This window comes from Conger conger, chromosome 6 (genome assembly GCF_963514075.1).
Source record: "Conger conger chromosome 6, fConCon1.1, whole genome shotgun sequence".
Lineage (NCBI taxonomy): Eukaryota > Metazoa > Chordata > Actinopteri > Anguilliformes > Congridae > Conger > Conger conger.
Window position 1 is genome coordinate 30,749,613 of NC_083765.1, and position 24,284 is coordinate 30,773,896.

The window sequence follows — 24,284 nt, forward strand, 5'->3', positions numbered from 1 at the left end:
TCCCCTCTCTCCATAGAGGAACGCTGGAGCTCTGACAGAGTGACCATCGGGTTCTTGGTCACCTCCCTTCCCCAGATTTGTGCCTCGAGACAATCCTGTCTCGGAGGTCTACAGACAATTCCATGCTTGGTTTGTGCTCCGACATGCACTGTCAACTGTGGGACCTTATATAGACAGGTGTGTGCCTTTCCAAATCATGTCCAATCAACTGAATTTACCACAGGTGGACTCCAATTAATCTCAAGGTTGATCAGTGGAAACAGGATGTGCCTGAGCTCAATTTTGAGCTTCATGGCAAAGGCTGTGAATACTTATGTACATGTGATTTCTTAGTTTTTTATTTTTAATGAATTAGCAAAAATTTCAAAAAAACTTCTTTCATGTTGTCATTATGGGGTGTTGTGTGTAGAATTTTGAGGAAAAAAATGAATTTATTCCATTTTGGAATAAGGCTGTAACATAACAAAATGTGGGAAAAGTGAAGCGCTGTGAATACTTTCCGGATGCACTGTATGTGATCAGCCAATCATGTGGCAGCAACTAAATGCATAAAAGCATGCAGACATAGTCAAGAGATTCAGCTGTTTTTCAGACCAAATGTCAGAATGTGGGAAGATCTAAGTGACTTTGACCATGGAATAATTGTTGGTGCCAGACAGGGAGGTTTGAAATGATCTTAGAAATTACTGATCTGGGGTGAAAACTGAGGTGAGGCGAGGCGAGACGAGATGAGGCGAGATGAGATGAGACGAGAGGAGAGGAGAGGAGACGAGAGGAGAGGAGAGGAGAGGAGAGGAGAGGAGAGGAGAAGAGAGCTTTACAACAGGGAAACACTAGCCCAACGGAACTGAAAAAGACAGGCTTAAATGTACTAACAAATGAACTCAACGATAATCAGGTGTGGGTGCTGCGGAAGAGATAATGACACAATGAGAAACAGCTGGGACAAGACAGGAAGGAAATGCATATAAGGAGTGGAGGGCAGAGACGCAAAATAGAGAGAGAGGTAAAAGGACTGAAGTGAGAAGAGACCATAGAAAATGGAAAAACAAATAGAAGGGCATGGACGTGACAAGAGCACAATCCTTGCTTAGTGTAAGAATGCTCATAAGAAGGTACATTTTAAACCTGTTATAATTATTATTTATTATAAACATACAATACAAATAATACCATCGTATTGGTACTAAGTTGTTGTATCATTCTGAACAGACATGTTGTTATAACTGAGGACAGATGTATTAGCCTTTGTACAATAGCCACTGACCGCAATCTTGAAAAAAGAAATGAGAAAAGGTTTATTCATTTGGCTGGATGTGAGAGGAAAATATGAGCAGGAATGTTAGAACAGGCCGCCCAGCCTTGCAGCCTCAGTGCTCACACTGGGGTGGCCACATGGAATTAATTTTATGACTGGAATAATCAGTACAGTCTAATTCATTTATGTACTGAGGAGAGTTTCCATAGTTTATAGTCATAAAGTCCTCAATAGTATTTTTAAAAGGATTTGCATGTGCTGCAACCCACCTGTGAAAGGTTATACTGCTAACAGTTAACTTTTATTTTCTTAAGGTGTACAGTATATAGCAATGTACTGAAGTGCTTAAAGATAGGTATGTCACTGTAATTAACTTGAATGTCGAGATTCCCTCCAAACTGAGATGCTTTGCATTACCTCCCAAATGGAAGACTACTTCAATCTGGATGCTAGAAGTGAGCTCAATCAATGTATTTCCTCTGCTGGATTCTTAGGGTCAACCCTAGAGGACAAACTTTCCCTCTCTTCCCATGTAGTAGTGGCGAGTCGTGCAGGTCTTACAACTCAAAACAATACACCCCCTCTTCACCATCTTTTCTACTCAGCCCCTATTCCAGGTATTGCCTGGTCTTCCTAATTTTGGCTCTTCAGATCTGCATCCTTGCCTTCATCCCCTCCTATCCCCACCTACTATAACTTACTATTTACTTCAGTGTTACATACTATATATGGTATTGGTTGTATCACATGGGATTGTATGTATTTGCAGCTGTGTCATGGTTCTGGGTTGGGATAGCTAATCGACAGTACATTAGTGCTTAAATTACATTGCATTATACTGTGGTCTGGAGTGTTGCAGTATTAGCCTGTTTCTACTTGTTATTATGATGACTATCATTATTATTATAGTGGGACTTCTTTGGCTTTGCAACCATGGTGAATAAACTTCATGCTCACAGGATAGTGTAACCAAAGTCTCTCCTTTCCTCGTAGGAATTTCTGCTGAGGAGAAAAAGTTGATTTCTACAGTAGCACTACAGAAGTCACGGATGTTAGATTGTATATGTAATTGAACCATAACTTTGGAACTTTGGAGGACAATATTTGACAGTGGGTATGAATTACGAATGTTCCACAAGTACACTTGTAGATTTATAAGCCTAGATCTCCACTAGCTAAATGAGGAATGCTTGGAAGTTGAGGGTCAAATGTGTTATGAGGGTTTCTGTTTCGGTTTTCTTCTGTTCTTTTTCATTTTTATGGAGGGGAGAATGACTGCTTGAATGATATCGGTTGTCATGACCAGATTCAGCAGCAATGTGCATTCATGCTCAGCTGACACATGGCCACAATGCATCCTCGTCCGCCTCCAGCGGTGGTTTTGTAGATCTTATTATGATTAGATAGATTTTTTACAATATCAGATCCAGTCAGAGATGCATTTTAAATCAAAGGCTAAATGGGGCCTTCATCGTGTGATCTAAAATGGCTCCTCAGTGTGCATTTAAATTAACATTTTTAATTTGAAAGCTTTCTGGCGGACCAGCTTAAAGGTATACAAGGATTTTCACCTTGAAGATATAATAAAACAAACCTGCTCTGTCATTACTATGATGCACTGGCAACCTGTTTCTGTGTTCACTTTTGCCCAATACCTTGCTTGTCTACTCGTATTTGTGATTCTAAAAACTCCTCGGGCCACTTCTGGACGTGGGCCTTTTTTTCTTTCTGTGCTATATCTGAAAAGCATATGTCCAATACACTGAACTCATACGCTATATGATCCAACAGAAGGAGAAGGAGGAGGAGGGCAAGAGGAGACCTTGAAGGGTTTGGGTGGAGAATTTGGGCACCCCTGGTCAAAAAGCCTTTTACAATTAATATCTAAGTGAACAGAAGGCAATCTGACTTCTACATGATGCAAAGTTAAACATGACATATTTCTTCAAATTTTAAAGCAAGATTTGTTTTTATTTTAATTTCAAGTTTCAAAATAATAATAAAATAATAAATAATAAAGTTTGGGAACCCTGTCAGTTTGTACTTTGTAACTCCTCGGGCAACGATAACAGCTTGTAAACGCTTCCTGTAGCCAGCTAAGAGTCTTTCAACTCTCGCTTTTGGAATATTTCCCCATTCTTCCTGGCAGAACACCTTCAGCTCAGAAATATCTTTCGGCCTCCTAGTATGTACGTAATGTTTGAGATCTCTCCACAGATTTTCAGTGATATTCAAGTCTGGACACTGTGGTGGCCATTCCAAAACCTTCATCCATCTTTCCTGGAGGTACTTCATGGTTGTTCTTGCTGGAATACCCAACCTCTCTTCAAATTCAATGTCTGGACATTCGAACATCAGGCTCTAGAATTTCTTGATATTTGGTGGAATCAATTCTTCCTTCCGCTTGTACACAACCCCAAAGCTTCACCTCCATGCTTCACAGATGGCAATGTGTGAAGGGCTTCACCATTTTTTCTCCAAACATACCTTCAAAGCTCATTGTTCCCAAAGGCTTTATGCTTCTCAATCTTTTCTTTTGCATACTTCAGACACTTAATTTTGTGTTGAGCTCGTTCTTTCTGGCAACTCTGGCTTTCTCGTTTTTCTTATAAAATGTATAAAGAGTAAAAAATGGAAATTGAAAGTAATCTTGCTTTAAATTTGCAAAAAGGTCTCTCTTTAACTCTGTACCATTTAAAGTTCAGGTTTGCTTTCAATCACATACAGATTCATTGTAACAAACCAGGGATGCTCAAAGTTTTGCACTCCACTGAATATAGATTGGCTACTACAGTGGTGAGCTGGGTATGTGAGAGATCAGCCTTGGTGGTTAACCATTAATCAAGCCAGAATGATCTTGGAGGTGTAGGTGGGTGGTGTAGACATTCTTTGTGTGTAAACACAGGAGCGAAACAAGGAAAGAAATCCTGGCTTGTATGTCTTTAATTACAAGCCATTCTTACCTGGTAAGCTTGAAAATGAAGGAAAACACTGTGACAGAATGGGGATGAAATTGCTGACATAATTCTGATGAATTTTGTATTTGTGATCTTGGAATTATAAGGTTCTAACTAAAATGCTTTGTTAGTGTTTAAATATGTTGTTTATAAGGCACTACATACATGTATGTTTATAGAAAAAATACTGTTTAATAGTATGGAAAAATGCTAAATTAAAAGGTGGTATCTGCTTGGAGCCCATTCACTTGCAGTCAATACCTCAAAACTACTCAGATAGAACCTTCTAATTCTCAGTTTACATATTTCCATGTAATCTTTGTGAAAACAATACTTTGTGTGCTACTGGGCCAGTTTGACAGGCAGAGAAAAAGCTTAGTCCAGGACTAAATTCAGTTTTCTATGGAGAATCTCTGTTCAAAATAAAATTTAAGTCTAGGACTAGGCATAACTCTGCAAAACTGGTCCACTGGGTGTTATCTGGACCCTTCCAATTCACCACACATCTATAAATCTTGCACAATCACTTCCACCACATTGCTCATATTGATGATTTACATGTTGATGATTTGATGATTTACATGTCTTTCTTCCTTTCTTTATCCCTTAGTGTTGGATTGACAGAGCATCTCTTTACCCTTTTAGAAATTAAATAAATAATAATGAGCCAGTTACAAATCCTGTCATGTGAATCATCTCCAGGAAGTATTATGGACCTCCAACACTGAGCATAAACTTTAAATCAAGAGCATAAATGTGTTGCTGATTATTTTCTGCATATCTTCCATGTAGTTCACTTTCAGCATATGCCTTTCAGTGAAAGGTAGATTACAGTGACACTCTGATCTTGGGGTAATAAAGAACAATCCTGGCTGTTATTTATATGTGGCCAAACATCGGTACCTTTGAGTAAGGGGATATCGGCCGGTCCAAAGACTGGTTGTAATTAATTACCCACTTTGTAGCCAACCAGCTTTACTTGTGCTCCTGGGCTGCTATGCTTGCTTGGGAGTACATTGGCGGAAAATGCAGCAATTACAAACATCCTTTGGCAGAGAGCTGAGGGAAAGGTTTTTTGTTTCAATAAAATAAAAGATATGTCTGAAAACCCAGTTTGACTCACCTTTAAAAAAAATCAAACAAATCTGTGTTCAATTAAAGGTGGACCTACCATCCACAGCACCCTGAAACTATACGAACATCACGGAGGTAAATGCATGACATTGTAGAATAATTTAGGCCACACAGTTTCCATGTGCATGTGCCAAGATATCCAGCTGTATCCATGCAGGTGTCTTCCAAATGTTTTTGAAAATCCATCTAAATGATGCAAAAAAAGTAAGCTTTTATTTTTAGGTGATTCTTATTCCGATTCTGATTATTGCAGTTTTGTCCAAGCACACGGGCTGTCACGTACAAAAAAAGCACATACGCATGTACAGTTGCATATATTTACAGTACATACAGATGTACACACACACACACATGCACACACAGAATACCTATCAAAAGATATGTCTCAGAACTAAAGAATTTGGAATTTGGAAAAACAACAGGAAAAACAATAGGTATTTGATGTAGAATTGAGTTGAATTGAAAAAAAAAAAAAGCTATATTCAAAGAATTTAAAATGTGATCACTCTAAATAGTAAACAGTACAATATGTTATTGGCAGCAATGTTCAACAGCAGACCCTCTCAGATGTAGGCCTATGGACCATTAATAAAAATGGAAACTAAAAGTCAAAATATTACCCAGATGCTTATGAAGACATAAAACAGATTATAATAAATTAATGTTGGCCATTTCAGGTCTTCTGCAATGGGATTTTTCAGCAAGGAGGGTGGGTTTGCCTGAGGAAAACCTGCAATGGTAGAAACAAGTTGTCTCCTCTCTGATTTGTGTTCACAGGCATCTGGTGTTATTTATTAGCATTTTGTACTGTTGCAGATATTGAGTGCCTCGCTGTGGAATCATGTTAGGTAGTATACCTCAAAGGAGTTCCAAATAAACTATGTGTGGCTTTCTGAAATAAAAACCAGAATAAAAACAAACGGTTCACAAGAAAACCAAAGATAGCTAGTGGGTTTTGAAAGCATGATATTGCAAAAACAGATCTCAGAGGTTCTAATGTACATACATACATACATACATACATACATACGTACACATGCATACGTTCTTAGGTGGCCTGGGTTACTTAAATCACAAATGCATAATTAGACACAGAACCTGCACAGTGCCAAATGTTTTTATTGACACACACCCTGTTGCACTGTTCAACCGTGTTTACTGCATACCACAAAACAACCAGACAGGGCAGTGGTGACAAATATTCAGTTCAAAACAAAAAGATCTATCCCATAAGATCCCCTGCATTTGTGCTACCACTGTCACCAAAACATGACATACCATGAAACTGTGCAGCTCTCTTTGCTTTCATGTTTTTAAGTTATATTCCGGGTTCGAAATACATTAAGAAAAATGTTTACGATTGAACAGCTAAGTAATTTTGTTAAAATATTTCAGAGTTAAATCATAAAGAGAAAAACAAAAATCTTTGCGAAGTTAGAAACTGTTCTAGGTTCAAATAAAAGCAACCACATTTTGAGAAAACATGACTATGGGTAGGCCACAAAATGGCCGCCATCTCCCAGGTGGGTGCTACATACTGGTGGTGGTTGAGGAAAGTTTCCCCCTCATCACTGTACATCACTTTGAGTGTGAGAAAAGCGTTATATAAATGCAAGAAATTATTATGTATTCATAAGACATTTTATTGACATTGCAGATGAATAAAACACATTCAGTTGCTCATAGCATGTATTTAATCTGATCTTCATAAAAATATTATAAGGCCAGTTTATCTGAATGTGCACTTATTGTGATAGATATAGTCTGTGGGTATGTACATTTTGATTCTCAGAGGAAATAAATATCAGGAGAGTCTGGGGAAATGTTGATGTTTCCATGCATCTATGACCATGATCAAAGTAATATTATTCATTATGATTCAAAACACTTTAAATTCAATTTGCACCACCTTCCAAAATGTGCAGTCATTCAGTCTTTTCATGAGAAAGTGATGTGGTTGGACATGATTAGGTCTCTTACTGCTGAACTAGTGATGTGAAACATCACAGTTGTACTGTTTGTGGACAATTTCTCATGAAGCCTTGGCTAACCAACAATGACAGGACACATAAATCTACAACAGTTTGCAAATTAAAGACTTAAGTGCGCAAAATAATGAAAACCATGTTTGACATTGTGAATTTTGCTCATTCTGAAATACAGCCAGATTACTTTGAACACATTCTCAATTGAAGGCAATCAGTTGTTATGAGGAAATAAATTGTGATTTCTACAGAACGTCCCGAGGTGCCAACATGATGCGGGTTCTATTCACAATTGAAATAGTTCATAAACTCTTTGGCAATAAAAAGCAAATTTAAGAGAAAATATATATGTATACACTCTTAACTATACAAAAATATATGTCTTTATTTTATTATATAATTGGTAATATACCAGTTTTGCATGCTGTTCTTACTGCTGCTAATTAAAAGCAAAACATATGCCTTCTCTCATTGTAAGCTATAATAACTAGTCTAAGATATTGACTTAAATTAGTTCATTTGACACAGATACCACAGTTAGCACAGCCAGATATTTACACAGATTCTTCAGGTTTAGGGTTGCTATGAAAAGTGTAAGGATAGTGTGTGCATTGGTTACCTTCCTACAACAAACGTGCACCCAGAACAAAGCAAACTAACGACACAACCAAAGAACCAAGAGACTGGAGCCATTAGATCCGCTGTTTTATCTAAACATCTCTCCCACTTTTGCCTCCTAATTCTTGTAGAGCTCCCCATTTGAAGAAAGTGAGCCCCTGGACTGAAGGTTTTAAGATGTACTGTGTGTATGGCTTTCGTTAACCAGAAGACTTCACCGCAGGCTTCGGTGGCTCCTGCGGCTGCTGCAGCGAAGATATTCGAGAAGGACAGCAGGGGAGCGTATTCCTACAGCGCCGGCAACGCGACTCTCATCCGCACCCCCCTCCCGGTGTGACACCGCTGCCTCCAGAACATGCCTCCACCCCCCCCTCCCCCCCCCCACTCCAGGTCCCTTCCATCACAGTCCCTCCTGCTTAAAGATAGTCTCTTCCAGCACCGGGGGGGGGGGGGGGGGGGGATGCCTGTAGCTGTCCTTCATACCCGCTGGCAAATGTGCAGCCTGGATGTGGAGGAGGAGGTGGCCTCCTTCCAGACCTTGCAGGAGAGGCCCTTGGCGCAGTCGCAGCGCTGGAAGATCTCCAGGCCGTGGGAGCCCTTCTTCCTCTGCCGGGTGCACACCTCACCCTGCCGCAACACCGGCTTGCAGATCTTGGTCCAGAAGTGACGGGCGCAGCAGTGGCCATCCGAGCAGTCCGAGGAACGCAGGCAGGGTTCTCCCTCGTGAGCTTTGGGAAAGGGAGGGGGCATTTCAATTGGGAAGCATGTCAACTAGATGTTCAACAAATGCTCTTTTTCCGTAATCCAGGTGAACAATGCACAAAATGTTTCATGTAAATTCTACTGTGAGTAGAAGTAGAGGAGATGTAACACTATGATTTTTGATGTGACTCAGACATGTTTTTTTACATGTCTTCATGGTCATATGCATTTTCCAAGATCCTGTTAAGCATTGCTTCTGAACGGAGAGGTAAACAAAAAACTTGCATTATACTGTATATCAACAATATGAAAAGAACTGTGGTTCAGAAAAGCTAAGACCTCATGTCAATGATGTTTAATGTTAAATGTTGCATTGCAATTCTAGGGAAATAGCAAATTGTGTCATACCAAAAAGCAGTCTGAACAAACATGATCTAGTTATTAAGTCCCATTTACACAGAAGGTTTGTATCAATTGTTCAAAGGAACAGCAATAAAGTATTTAATTATGCATTAATGTTTTCCATGAAATTACATTCCTTCTCAACTGTTTACTTTGGTTGTCTGCACACAAACAACGACTCTATTATAAAAAAAATATTGTCCTGCTTGCAAGTTATCATTTCAAGACCATTCCTGCAATTTTCCTTAAAGATAACATTGGCAGGGCATCCAGAAACCTGGAAAATGCATGTTCTGGAAACATTTACTGTCACTATCCTAAAGTCTGGCAAAGTTCTGAGACCCACAGATTGTTAGCTGGGCATTCACCTTTGTTGACAAGCATGAAAACCTCAGTTAAGATGCTTGTTATTTTAAAATGAAACATGCTAGCACAACATAATGTTTAAATAAAATGTTCTGCTGACAGATGTGAATGTGTTTTATATTGGTATGAAACAACAATTCTGTGTGGCTTGGTCACCACCTCATCCTGTGAATTCTGCTCATAGATCTCCTAAAATGTTGCTACTGGCTCACCAGGTACACAGCCACCTGTATTTTAGATTAGCCAAAGGCAGAGATGTATAGTAGCTGTACATTGCAGTCTAGTGCAAAACACAATGACGCATGAGACCTTTAATATGAGAGAACTTGGGCTGTGCTCTGCCACTCTTTTTCCAGCTGTTATCCCTGGATGAGGACTTGCTGTGGTCTTCTAAAGCTGGGATGTGAGGTGAAAGAACACTTTCCGAAACGGAAATGCAGATATCTGCAGAGAGAGAGAGAGAGAGGGATAGAGTGAGATAAGTCAATACAGTATTTGATATGGAGCATACCTTCATTGTGGTTATTAGCCCTTAAAGACACAGTTACTCAAGCATTTTAGAAGCATTTTCTTTACTGTAATTCCAGAGTAAGAGAAGTGAATGAGGTGTGATGTCAGCATGGACGTACAGTTGCTGCAGCGGTTGCCAGGGCAGCACATGGTGTCCCTGTTGCAACGCCTCTTCCTCTTCCTGCAGGTCAGGCAACGGGAGGGGGCGTGCTGGGGGCTGTGGCAGTAGCTTCCCACACTGCATTCCTTATCATTGCTGCAAGGATACACCTGCTGGACCAGGAACAGGACAGGGCAGCATGGACAGTGAGTCGTGTTGCATGGGAGTCATGCATGATGCTCCTCAAGCAGAAGGGACACTGCACTATTAGACACCTCAGTCCTTACTATTTTATTGGTTTACCTCTGAAAAGTGGTCATATGACAGACAATGTCCATTCCTGTCCTGAAAATGTTTACGTGATGTATACCAAGCAAACCTGAATGCAGGTCACCAGTAGGATATATCTAACCAACATACAAATGCGTAAGGTAACTGAGGGAGAAGATGAAAGCGATTCCTTTGTCCTTTTAAAACATTTCATCATACATACAGTTTGCATTAACTGAACTGGAGAGCGAATGGTTTAGACATTTGGAAACAAACAAATCAAGATAAAATCAGGTCAGAGTGGCTTCAGGGGAAGCCTTTAAAATTCCAAAAATTAGAACACAAACTTTGATGCAATAAAACCATCCAAAATGATTGTTACTGAAAAGTATATTGGTTTTATGAAAACAGATTGAATTCAATTTCAATCAAAAGAGACCATCCGAACTACAATAATGTGGCTTATCTGTCTTTTAAAAAAATGTTTAAATGACAGCAATAAAACAAAGCTGCAACTGTACTATAAAGTTATCAGATTAATTTAGCATTTATTTATTTTCACATGATTATGGATAATAACAAATATGGAGCAGATGTTTGAGGGAATTACTAAGTACAGCTAGCACAACTTTAACATCACATTTTCAGAATTCAATCAAGAGTCATTGTGCTTTCTTATCAGGAAAGTGTTGGTGAAGATTATTTAAATCATAATCCTAATCACTAATGTATAACTTTTCTTGTAAATGTTATTCTTTGAGTGTTGGTTTGTATCTGCTGTTTTATTTTAATATTATTTTCCATGGCATTGCTCTCCCAGAAAACTCAAAAGTGTACCACTCCTGCTCTCCGCTAATGTGATGATGATGGTGACATAATTTTCTCCCAAAATGCCTAAGACATTCATTAATGTAACTGAAATGGCTGAGATAAAGATATATCATAGCATAGCTGTGTTCTAGCTTAAGCATAGCACCTAGTCTACAGCAATAAAGAACATAACCAGGGCCAATGTCACTCTTTCCACAACTACACCAGGAGATGTTACTGGAACTGCTGTCATATTGTAATGCTGTACACATGGCATCTATTTGCCTCTGGCATTAGCTGTATAATAATTCTCCTCAGTCCTTCTCCTCCTCAAGTATATCATGTTGTTGATTTCAAGTTTCTTTGTGTTTGGAACCTGTGTCCAAAGTTAACTGACAGTGGGCTTGGTTAGAACATGGTTGGGAGAAATGGCACTAATATCTGGAATTTGCCACACAAGACCATTCAGAACAATCACCCCCATTCAGTGACGGAGACATGATGTAGGATATGACGTAGAGGGGATGACATTTTTCAGAGAGCTCAAACCAAAAGTCATTGCAAGACCAAAGCCGTTACTCTCTTTATTAAACATGCCACTTATCACAAAAAATAGGACTATTCCACTGTTTCCAGGCTTAATTTACAATCTGGCCATCCTGACATTCTCCAATTTAACTGGTGGTTCAGGATTGTCCTGTATGCATAGTTAAGCATGTACGTATGTTGATAAAGTTACTCTAAGGAGCATCTTTAGCTGACGAGTGCTGTCAAAATATATATAAATATATAATAATCCATATATATAAATATTTCCTTCTACTCAACACAACAACATTTGTGTTGAGTGTTCTGCCACAAAATGGCTGCCATGCATCCTCAAATGCTGATGGTTGAGGTGAATTATACTATTATTCTGAGAAGGATTTTGATTTTATAAAGGCACTGAATTAATTCAATTAAGCACTTTTAATATTATTATTATTATTATTATTATTATTATTATTAGAAATGACCTGAATGGCTTACATATAGAAGGGGACACTATAGATTTTCAGACACCAACGACGATTGAAGCCAGCATCTGGTGTCATTCTGTTATAAATACAGGGTTCGCAATTGGGATAAACATAACTTGCACAAGGCAGCACGGATGGTGCAGTGGGTAGCACTGCTGCCTCACAGCAAGGAGGTCCTGGGTTCGAATCCCCGTCGGCTGGGGCCTCTCTGTGCGGAGTTTGCATGTTCTCCCCGTGTCTGCGTGGGTTTCCTCCGGGTACTCCGGTTTCCTCCCACAGTCCAAAGACATGCAGGTTAGGCTGATTGGAGAGTCTAAATTGCCCATAGGTATGAGTGTATGAGTGTATGAGTGTATGAGTGTGTGAGTGAATGGTGTGTGTGCCCTGCGATGGACTGGCGACCTGTCCAGGGTGTATTCCTGCCTTTCGCCCAATGTATGCTGGGATAGGCTCCAGCCCCCCTGCGACCCTGATCAGGATAAGCGGGTTCAGATAATGGATGGATGGATGGATGGATAACTTGCACATGTCCCCAATTTATGACCATCATGGGCCCACATGCAAATCCAACAGCCGGCACCAAAAAAGACATCAGGAAGTATGCTGCCATCAAAAGAATCATTCATCAATTACATGTACAGGCCATCAGAACAGCTGTAAGCATTTTCAAATTACACTCAGGTTTGAGTAGAGGTAACTATATACATTTTACCAAGGTTAAAAGAAACACTGACCATTTTGATATTTGAGACAGGTAGGTACTGTAGTGTAGATCATAAATAATAAATATCTATCAACAGTCCATCAGTGTGTCAAACTACATCCACAATTATTTGTTTTTAATGTTGCACCATTCTCTGCAAACTACATGCAAATTTCAAACCAACCTGTCTGGCACCCACAGTCATTCCACTGTCAAAGTCACTTAGATCATATTTCTTCTCCATTCTGACATTTGGTCTGAAAAGCAGCTGAACTTCTTGACCATGTCTGCACGCTTTAATGCATTTAGTTGCAGCCACATGATTGGCTGATTAAATATTTCCATTAACAAGCTGGTGTACAGGTCTACCTAATAAAGTGATCAGTGAGTGCATGCTTAGGTTTGCCATGTGCTTTAATGCACCCATCAAATCACTCACCAGATTTATTTAACATAATTATTGCACAGATGCTCGATGGGATTATGACCTGGGAAATGTGGAGGCCAGGGCACACCTTGAACTCAAGTTGACGTGCACATGAATGCCCAGACCCAGGGTTTCCCAGCAGAACATTGCCCAGAGCTTCATAAACCCGCCTGGCTTGTCTTCTTCCCACAGTGCATCCTGGTGCCATCTCTTCCCCAGGTAAACGGTGAACACATACCCGGCCGTCCACAGGATGTAAAAGAAAACAGGAGTCATCGGACCTGACAACCTTCATCCATTATTTCAAAGTCAAGTTCCGATGCTCGCGAGCCCATTGTAGGAGCTTTTGATGGTGGACAGGGGTTAGCATGGGCACTCAGACTGATCCCTTCAGACCAGACGCGATAGCCTTTGTTGCCCTTGCGCATTGATGAGCCTTGGGCGCCTAACACCCTATCCCTCCTCGGATCATGGTCAGTTGGTAGTCACCACTCCTGACCAGAAGCACCCTAGAAGCCTTGCCGTTTCGGAGATGCTTCGACCCATAACGATTAGGCCCTTCGCTCAGGTCGTTATGCCTACCCATTTCTTCTGCATACAACACGTTGACTATGAGAGCCAACTGCATATCTTCTTCTGTAAGTGGTCATAATTCTTCGGCTCATCAGTGTATAAAACAACACACGTACAAAAAAAACGATATCTCAGCGTCCCCCCTCAATGCTCAACAGTCAAGACATGTCCTTAAATATGGTGTAATTACATGGGCAGAGGACCCATTAAATGTGTCCTTCCTTTCAGTCACAACACAAAGTCAAATGCATAAGAGTCTACCATTTCATTACTGTACATATTAATAAGTGTCATTAACAAGGGGATCGCTTCCCTCCCAAGGCCTTATCTGTGCCCCGCAATGTTCGGCCTCAAATCAAACTGGGCCAGGTATGCAGTGCCTCGTGTCCCTTCTCCCCCATGTTAGGCTACAGAAGTTAAAGGCAAACTAGTCGCTTTTACATCCCGATTTCAGCAACTAAATGTGAACACGGTGCAAGACCATTAGTATCAGTATAGTACCAGAAGGTTAGAGAGTCTATTATATACAGTACGGTAAATTCAACAAACATATCAACTTCATTGTTACTCACTTTAAAAAAATTAAAATAAAATGAAAACACTAATGAAAACACAATAAAATGACAAATATGTGCTAGAATGTATTCCAAACACTATTAATTAAATTATCTGTGATATTTTTTTTTAAGCAGTAGCTTATTTTATTTTTTTCATATATGCTGGGAAACTTGTTTATTTGGTTGTCCAATGTCAAGTGTTCTTTCTTATAATACGATGATGCAGAATGATACAACTACCTGAGCTAGTTTTGGTGGTGAAAAGTGAGTGTCTGCTAGTTGGGATTTCTACAGGATATGGGATCCCTCACTACCGAACTAATGACAGAGGAAGAGGCCAAAGGAGTGAGATACAGAGAAACATATCAGTAAAATACAAACGTGGATCTTAATTCGAAGTCATTGCCGTTTTTGCACTGCGCAACGATGCTGTTAGAGTGAGTAGGCCTTGTTTCTCTCACAATGGCATCATTGAGAAGCTCTGACTTTCAGCTGAGTTAATGTGTCTGTTTAAGCTCATTGAACTCAAACACACTTGTGCATAGCCAAAGACAATTTACCAGCATCAAGGAAAAAACTTAACCACATGATACCCTGAGGACAACTCAAATAAAGTGTAGTCGTCTCGTTTAAAATAGCCTGTTGTCTCATGACTACAGTGCAGAGACAAAGCCTGATGGCCCAGTGGAACAGTCTATGTGATTCTTATCAGGGGCTGCTTGCTTGCAGTCTAGGATTGATTACATCACTAGGGAGGAGTCTCCCTTTCCTTACCTGTGCCTGGGCTCAGTCATTTCACAGGCTTTCCTTTGAAAGCCACGATACAAATCCAAAGCATGGAGGATAACCATGCCTTATCTCCACTTGTTATAAAATGCCCTTTTCTTGGCTTCTGACAGGGCAAGGTTTTGTTTGGATGCTTTTAATTCATGTGTCTCTCTAACCTAAGCTTTCTTCCCTTTTTTCTTCCCTCAACTAAGGTCATCTCCCACATTTTCTTAAGAAAATGTTCTCAAATAAGGAAGTGTTTTGGGACGTGATACAGCCTCTGTTAATAGATAAAGGATAGGCGCAGAGATTGCGTTACTTTTATGATTCCACAATAAAATGTTCAGTGTAAAGATCAGAGTACTTCTGTCACCTTCCTGTCAGCTTTGACCAGTCTGGCCAATCTCCTCTGATCTCTGTCATTAACAAGCCGTTTTTGCTGCTCACTGGATGTTTTTTGTTTTTCGCACCATTCCCCACAAACTCTAGAGACTGTTGTGTGTGAAAATCCCAGGAGATTAGCAGTTTCTGACATATTCCCTGTCTGGCACTGACAATCCCTCCACGGTCATTCCAATCACTTAGATCACATTTTTTCCCCATTCTGACCTTTGGTCTGAAAAACAGCTGAACCTCTTGACCATATCTGCATGTAGTATGTAAGCCTTTAGTTGCTGCCACATGATTGGCTGCATTAACCAGCTGGCGTACAGGTCTACCTAATAAAGTGTTCACTGAGTGTCTATATTATCTATATTATTACAATTAAGGCACATTTAGTAATGTCACTCGTATTGGCTTTATATAGAGGAATAGTGGGGATAGTAAGCCATAACACATGTACCCATGTGAGGTCAATATATAATATTATTGAGGTAACGTTGTTATAAATTGCATATATGCTTTTTTATGTGATATGATACTCTGTCCTCTTATGTTTAGTCAGTGTCAGTCAGTGATACTCTTCTCAAGCTCTGTATTTGCTACTGCTGAACTGTTCTACAGCCACTGAGCTACAGACATCCCATACTTCATACTACAGCCCAACATTTTGTCTTTTTCTGGAAACTGTACTGTGCCATATGCTGAAATACTTCACAGTCAATGCTTATAACATTACATATTTAAAATATACGCTCTGACATATTAATTAGGCATACATATACAATACTTTTAATTGGGAACATAGACTAACCTGCCAAACAAATCTGTGGGTATGTATCACTTGATATCTTGTCCCCACACAATTCTGGATTTTTATAAAGATTCCTTTACATGTTGCATTTGTGGAATGTGCTGCTTTTGACTAGGGTCATATATGACCCCAAAGGATATGTCATCACCTAATCATCACATCACTCCAAATTAAGCCAGAAACCAGAAATAAATGGTATGTATTTATTGAGGACATGTTTCTTTACAAAGTCAAGGTATTTTGGAGGGATCAAATATATTACCATTAAGTGTCAAGACCCCGGGCAGGGGGAACCAATCGCAGACTCAGGGTTGACAGAAACCACAGGGAAGACCCAAAATGGACTCAAACCGGGCAGAAAAACAAAAACCAAAAGATCACAAAAATCAGGGAGCAGAAAAACAGACAAAAACAGGGAAGCAAAAAGGCAAGAAACCAAAAACATAGAGAGTGAAAACCAGGACGAAAAACAAAACCCAAACAGAAAAATAGGGTGGAAAAAAGAAAGCATTGTGACATCAAATACAAGTGAAGACTCAGGAAACTAGAGAAGATGAACTAGCTGAAAAGGACAGGTATAAATACAAAACTGATTGAACAGACAACGAGAAACAGGTGAGAGGCAAGATAGAAAGACAGGCAGGAAATCCATATAAGGAATGAAAGGTGGTGACACTAAATGAAGAACAGGTGGAATGAATGAGTGGGAATGCATTGGAAGACAGACAGACTACGGTGGTCACAGAGGGAAATAAGGAACGTAAACCCTTCTTAAAGGTACAATAGGTAATTTTGGACTCCTAACGGCCAAGAGAGGAATTTCAGCAGCAAACACCCTCAAACCACAACATGCACTGTTTTGGAAAGTTGATGGTGGCAAACACGACGGAGCCTGCCGTCTTTTCGTAGTGTTCTAGTCAGAAAATGTTTGTCGAACAGATGAAACTTTATGAAATCTTGACTTTAATGTGCTGCACAACACTACTAGATATGTTTTATCTTTTTGAAGTTTTCACTTTAGCTAACCAACTATATTATGAGCAAGCAACTTATTTGGCTATGGAACTAGCTGGCTATACAACTAAGATATGATAGTGTACCACAAACGATGCAACTGCAACTTACAGTTTGAGACAAATAGAGGTTTAGCTAAACACGCATGATTCAACAAGTAAAGAGATGGAACATGTTGTGGCCCAAATTGCACTCCAGACAAGCGATCAGTGAAACTCTGTATACTATTGCTTATTATCCAAGCAAAGAATACATATCTAGTTATAAAACGATACCAGTTTGTCATCGGTAGCAAAAAGCTATTAGTTAGCTTGTCGAATTTACAAATATCCATCTGAGATGCATGTGCAACACGCGTGTACAACAATACTCGCTACCATGTTCATATTGCCTAAATGGATATTTGTAAATTTGTGGCTAAAAACTATGGCTAATTTGCTTGTTGCTACCGATAGCAAACTGATATTTGTTTTGTTTGTATTTGTTTTATAACTAGATGTGTAGTCTTTGCTTGGATAGTAAGCAACAGTATACAGAGTTTCAGTGATCACTTGACTGGAGTGCAATTTGGGCAGCTACATGCGAGCAATCCGAATGAGCCCCCACGCCAATGACTGTGGCAGTTAGAACCATTTTTCAACCAATGAGCCAATATAAAAAAATATTATTGTCCCTTAATATAAAGTATATGTAGTGGATTGTAAACAAACAGCTAGTACAATCAAGATTTCAATCCATAAATTCTTCTGACTCACAGATAGCATTTTAAGTGTTTAGTGTAACATTTTGGTGGAAAATATCATTAATTTGTGTCTATATAAGGCAATGGCAATCTAATTACCCCATAGTTCTACAAAACAGACAGGTGAATGTTGCACATAAATTACAGTATCACTCCATTGTGTGGTTAGAACTCTGAAGGGAACTGCGGGTGACAAATGGTAATCGATCAAGTTATTTGTGTGGAAAAACAAAGAAAACTCTCAAACCTCATAAAATGAGCAAGTATATGACATGTGGGGAATGGGGCCCAGGAGGCATTTTGGGGATTGTACATTTATAAAAGGATTATTATAAGATAATTACACAAATACTGAGATTTGAGCCCCTGGGTGACTGAAATTTCTCCTGCCAAGAAATCATTTGCTTGAGCCTTTGATAATTATTTAATTAGCCAACTGTAAACTAAATTTAATTTCACCTGGGTAGGGTGGGCACAAGTCTGCCAGGTCTACTTTTTTGTCACTGCACAAGTCCCCCCTACGACAGTACTGTACATAGATAGGACCTTCCCGATGCCTGCAGGTTGCCTGCTGTGTTCAATGAGAGATACTGTACGCTTCTCCTGGGATTTGTCTTTCAAAAAATGTGATCTCTGGAAGGATCAGTTAACAACTTCATGCAAGTGGTTTCACAAGACACAGAGCAGAAAAGAGATAAAAATGAATGATGAACTCAGTTCATAAAGGTGGATGTAATACGCAATGTGAGGTATCCCCTTCAGACATGTGATCCGTTCCGTTGATGGAAAAGGAATTCACATTAAGCTTCACATGGCTTGGACTTGAATTCTATCGTGGTTAAATATTCTTCTCTGACAGCTGTTCATACCAGCCTGTTACCTCTGGAATGAATTTGGGTACCGTACCAGAAAACATATTTCAATGTGAAAGCACTTTAAGTTTTTAAGTGGCTTAGCTACAGCTCAGAACAAGTCAATCTGAAAAGCTTCATTTAATACTGAGAATTGAGAGGACAAGAGCACTTATTTAGAAAAACAAAGTTGCTTTTTTGCAGTAAGTGTATTTTAAATTTATTGAGATAAATAAAATTAAGCATGAAAACATTCCTGGAAACACGTGTAAGTGAAGATAGCACTTCTATTTGCAACACTGTGGAGCAGCATTTCAACAATGTCCTTTTTATCAGGCTGAAATGTATTGGTGAATGTCCATTAAATACATCAGGTACAACATGACCCTTGAATCAGTGACAGCCTTGTTGAGCACTGCAGGCATTGCCTGTCTGGGAAGACAGGCCTGGTATACTAATTTAAAATACAGCACAATGATCCACAGAATGAAATAACAAATGAGACTATTTTTCCCTGGCCACTGCTGCAGAGACCACTTTGTTTTAGCTGCCAGTGTGGAAACTACATTTCCACAAAACAACGGCATTTACGTGACTGCATAAACTACGTGACCACAACATTGTAGAAACCATTGACCATTGTTTTTAAAGAATGCATTTTTGCATTATTGTCCCATTAGTGAAGTCACATGGTCACTGGACCAGTCATCTCACTCTTGTCCTTTAAGCAAACAATGGCAATGTCAGCTACCAAGGGACTAATTTCAGATTTGAGAACATCAAGGCATAACATAGCCAGAATGTTGCCATAAAATAACATTCCAATGTGCTAACGTCAAATTAAAATGACTGTTCTGTTGTGAAAGAGAAAGCGATTCCTAATTTCTATTCTTGCAACTCCAAGCGACAGTAATATGCCTTTTTCTGACCAAAATTAACTGCTTAGACCTTCCTTTTAGCTAACTGAGAAAAACCTTGACCAACATCATCAAAGATAAATAGAGTTGAGCTTCAGTGTTACCGAAAGGCTGCTATGGAAGTTCCACACTGGCACCACCGTTCTCCAAACCTCGGTGTGAGAATGTGGTGTGGTGGCATTTGTGGTCCTGAGAATGTCATCTTCCACATTAAAACTTTGAAGACTAGCTAGGTTTTTTTGGAATATGTTTTTCAATCAGTGTTTTAGAACTCCATTGGTTTCAATTACCAGTAGTGATTGCTATATCATGTCACATTCAGTCAAGAACATTCAAATCACATATTTATGATCTTACACATTAAAAGGCATGTAGATGTGCCACATTTAAGCTACTATGTTTGAGACCTTGTGCATCTCACCATTGTAATGCTTATGCAAGCATGTTAAATCCCTAAAAACCATTCTGTCAGTCTAAAAGCAGAACACCCACATCCATTAAAGTTATAGCCAAATCGTTATATTAACGCATTGCTAAATGTGGCATGACACACACATATGGTGGTCTCCACAAATCACCCTGTGGAAAGCCACATTGTTGAAAACCGCACTCGTTTAGTGCAACAAGGCTGTAAGCGCTCTTTCAAAAAAAGATGCTTGGCGACACTGCTAAGCTGGTGATTTTCCCATCCTAGTGGTAAGTCTGGCATCCACATGCTTACATCATCAGCTGTGCTATCCATCAGTTTGATATAAATGGTGTGGACATGATACAGAGGCAATTTAACCAAACGTCTAAAGCATAGGTCATGATACAACTATAAATAACACAATGCTGTACATGCATTTACATCTGAATTTATAGAATTTAACATTTACTTATCTGAAAGTAATTTATTTTCAACCACCATGAAACTAATTTAGTGAAAGCAAGAACTGCATTGACATGAATCTCAAATAATCCGCTGATATATTCAATCAATAAATAACTGACTGTTACAATTATATGTTAGTAAACTAAAACTACACAGCATCGGCTGCATAGCGACCGTCTCATCACTCCTTGCACCTTAACATGTTCAGTGTTGCTATATATCTAACTGAATTTAATGTAATTGTACTCTAATAATCATAATATATTGAATTTATTACACACTTGTCATTGAGTGAACAATCTCAACAAGTGCTACATAAACATAAGCGGATTAAATGATTTATTTAACAATGTCCATCTTCCCGCACTCCTCTCTGCTTCTCTCAACCACATTACAAGGCATCGCTCTGTACATGCAGATCTTCTGTACCTTTATGCTAGACAAGAACTGCAACTATCAGGGTTTAGACATACTCATTGGCAACATCAAAATTGACAAAACAAAATAAAATTGAACATATCTCAATCCAAAATAGTAGTAAAAGAGCAAGCAAGTATACACTTTTATCCATATAACCAATTAAAAATATAGGCTACTGTACACATTGCGTTTCATAACAATATGCGACGGGGCTGGGTAAATAACATTGAAAGCCAGACGGAAAATCATCCGATGTGTTAACTTTCACTGACATTTCGGCTGAGATGAAGAGTTTAAATCTATATTTTATCGACTATGGACTTCAAGGTCTGAAATTACTTTCAAGTTTTATGGGGGTCTTTGCCAGCAATTTCCAGAAATGAATAGCAGGTGAGGTTGGGTTTTTACGACTTTTGACTCTGTAAATGCTCTAACACTTTCAAACCGCGGTTTTACATGGTAGCCTACGCTGCAGGCCATAGCTACATTCACTGTAAATCTCTCAGTTTGTACAGTGTTTTGACGCAGGCTATTCTGACCCTGGTCTTTCACAGAAGTAGGCTATTGCTTCATGTGTCCTAAGGAAATATTTCCATGAAGCAAATGCATATCCCAACAATGTCCTAAATAGCTTACCAATTAGACATGACTGAGGCATATTAATATCTTGTTATCTATAGCAACAAACGAGATAAATGGCAAGATTGGTTGGCTGCGGTTAACACTTTGAGAACGTCTGGTAATGGAAACTTCCGATAACATCCAAAATAGAATTTCTAACCATCTCACGACAAGAGTTGTGTCTAGACTTGCAACCCTGTCCAAAGCAGCGTCACCAATACACAAACTGATGGAATGGTGTAGACAAGATTTCGATGAGCTAAAAAAAATTCATCACCATATACAGCACTCAACAACTAACATTTCTACGTTTATACTTTGCACAGTGTTTTGAACCCTCTAAAGACTATTATTTGGAATAAATCCTTGAATTAAATTATCGAACAAATTCATATTGTATACACCTGGATACTTTATAAAGAAACAGCTCTTTTGATATTACTGTACCCACATAGTGTAGTACATCACGTTGCCACTCATAATCGTTTAATCGACACTTTTTTCTAAAAATTCTGAACACGACCGTCAAGTGAACATTATAATTAAATAAAGAGAGTTCAAATTGCGTCGTCAATTTTTTTTATTAATATAATGTCTTAATTGAATTATTTGAGTATAATACGCTTTTGAGTAAATGACTGTATTAATGAAACTATTTTACCTGAGCAAGGTGGTTGTCTTTCTTGGGGACTGCGGTCCCAGAACGATTCGTTGCTGCAGTTGGAGGTTCCAGAAGACTCAATTTGATTGAGTTCACCTTGGATCCCGCTTCTGCCTTATGGGACCTTACCATTCTTAATGCTGCGACTAGCAGCACGAAAACACAGCAACACCTATTCCAGGCCAGTACTAGCATACTTGGCAAACAGTCTTGTAGACTTATGTCTTAAAATAAAAACAACTATTACTTCGATTATTAATTGCCGGAGTGAATTGAATATGTAATGTAACTCTTCCCACTAATGTGAATGTATGCCGTGAATTAATTAAATGGCGAGCTGCTAGCTTCAATTAAAAAAAAGAAAAATTGCAAACGCTTATTCAAAGTGACAATTGTTAAAACGATAGGCTTGACTGCACATATGAAAAATGCTTATTCGGTCTTGATGCCCATAGTGTCTTCTCAAAACTTAAATCTCGCAGTCTATCCCTGGCTGTGTGTGAGCATTCTGTTGAGCAGCCCTGTGTTTTATGATCTCAGATGCTTTCTTTTTATAGGACCTTAATGGGCTTGTTTCCTCCGCCCCTATTCAGATTTGACAAAGAGTGAAACTGATCTCTCTCCACTGCTCGCTCTAGCGATGCGCATTGTCCGGCTGAGCTTTCCTGTCCAGACTCCTAACACCCGAAACCCCACGGGGAAACATAAAATTAACCGTACATAACTATTGATTCAGACAGTTTAAGTTAAAATATTGGGGAACAATGAAACATTAAACAAAGTGAGGACACTAATCTTAAGAATATTTTTTAAAATACAATATTTAATTTATTTGAGAGCTAAATGATGCTATAACAGACGCACACATACTGTAGGACTTGGTGATTAGAATGATCTTTTTACTGCCACTAATTAGTGTTTCTGTATGAGCAGCAAGGAGCAACATATAAGCCTACATACCAAAAAATATTGCTCATCCTATAATTGCTTAAATTGTTTGTTTGTTTTTTGTTTGTTTGTTTTTTTGTAGTAAAATAGCCTGTAGTAGAACACGTGAAATCCAAGTTCATGACTGTTATAGACAGACATTTTTGCGCAGTGCTGGTCTGAAGCCTGTTGCTACAAACGTTTTGTTTTGTATAGCATGACAGCAGTAAGTAGCACTTTAATTTTTATTTTTATTGCAAATATAGAACATGTTATCTTTGCGACAATGAATAGCCCATGATTGAAATTGATATAAAAATATATATTTTGTGCACTTGCCATTTGTGATAGAAATCTGTGCATGCAATTTTCTTTTATTTTGATTGGTAATCATGTTTGTTTGAGAAGCAATACCTAACATAATATCTTGTTCAGCTTTTCCTGAACAATAAGTTGAGGTTTCTGAAATAACTAAAATTCCTTGTAATGTTAATATTTATAACATATGCCTGCCCATTCATCCATTTTTAAAATGTATTTAGAGAGAACTATGTACTTTCTAATGTCTATGTTTAAGAGGAACTCTACACATTACTTAGCTGATGCTTTTATCTGAAGCAACTTACAGTCGATTAGGCTAAGCAGGGGACAATGCTCAAGTGCCCAAAAGCTGTGCAGGTGTTATCGTGGCTACATCGGGGATTGTACCACCAACCTTGCAGGTCTCAGGCTTGTACCTTAACCACCAGGCTACAGGCTACAGGAAGATTTGTCAAGAATTGGGAATTGTTTTTTAATACCCATGATGGCTAGATAATGAAAATAGATCTTCACATAGGCTCATTACATGCCACTCTCAGTCTTTTTGTTATTTCTATAAAATGCAGTGCTGACTCATTGCAC

At 38.9% G+C, this 24,284-nt stretch overlaps 1 protein-coding gene across 1 annotated transcript; it reads right to left on the bottom strand.

The window, feature by feature from the left end:
• Positions 1-8,429: 8,429 nt before the first annotated feature.
• On the bottom strand, positions 8,430-22,649 carry dkk2 (dickkopf WNT signaling pathway inhibitor 2). The gene is made up of 4 exons (XM_061247104.1): positions 22,455-22,649; positions 10,052-10,202; positions 9,732-9,866; positions 8,430-8,680 (listed from the first exon to the last, which is right to left on the bottom strand). The coding sequence occupies exons 1-4, from the start codon at positions 22,647-22,649 to the stop codon at positions 8,430-8,432; spliced, it is 732 nt and encodes a 243-aa protein (XP_061103088.1).
• Positions 22,650-24,284: the final 1,635 nt, after the last annotated feature.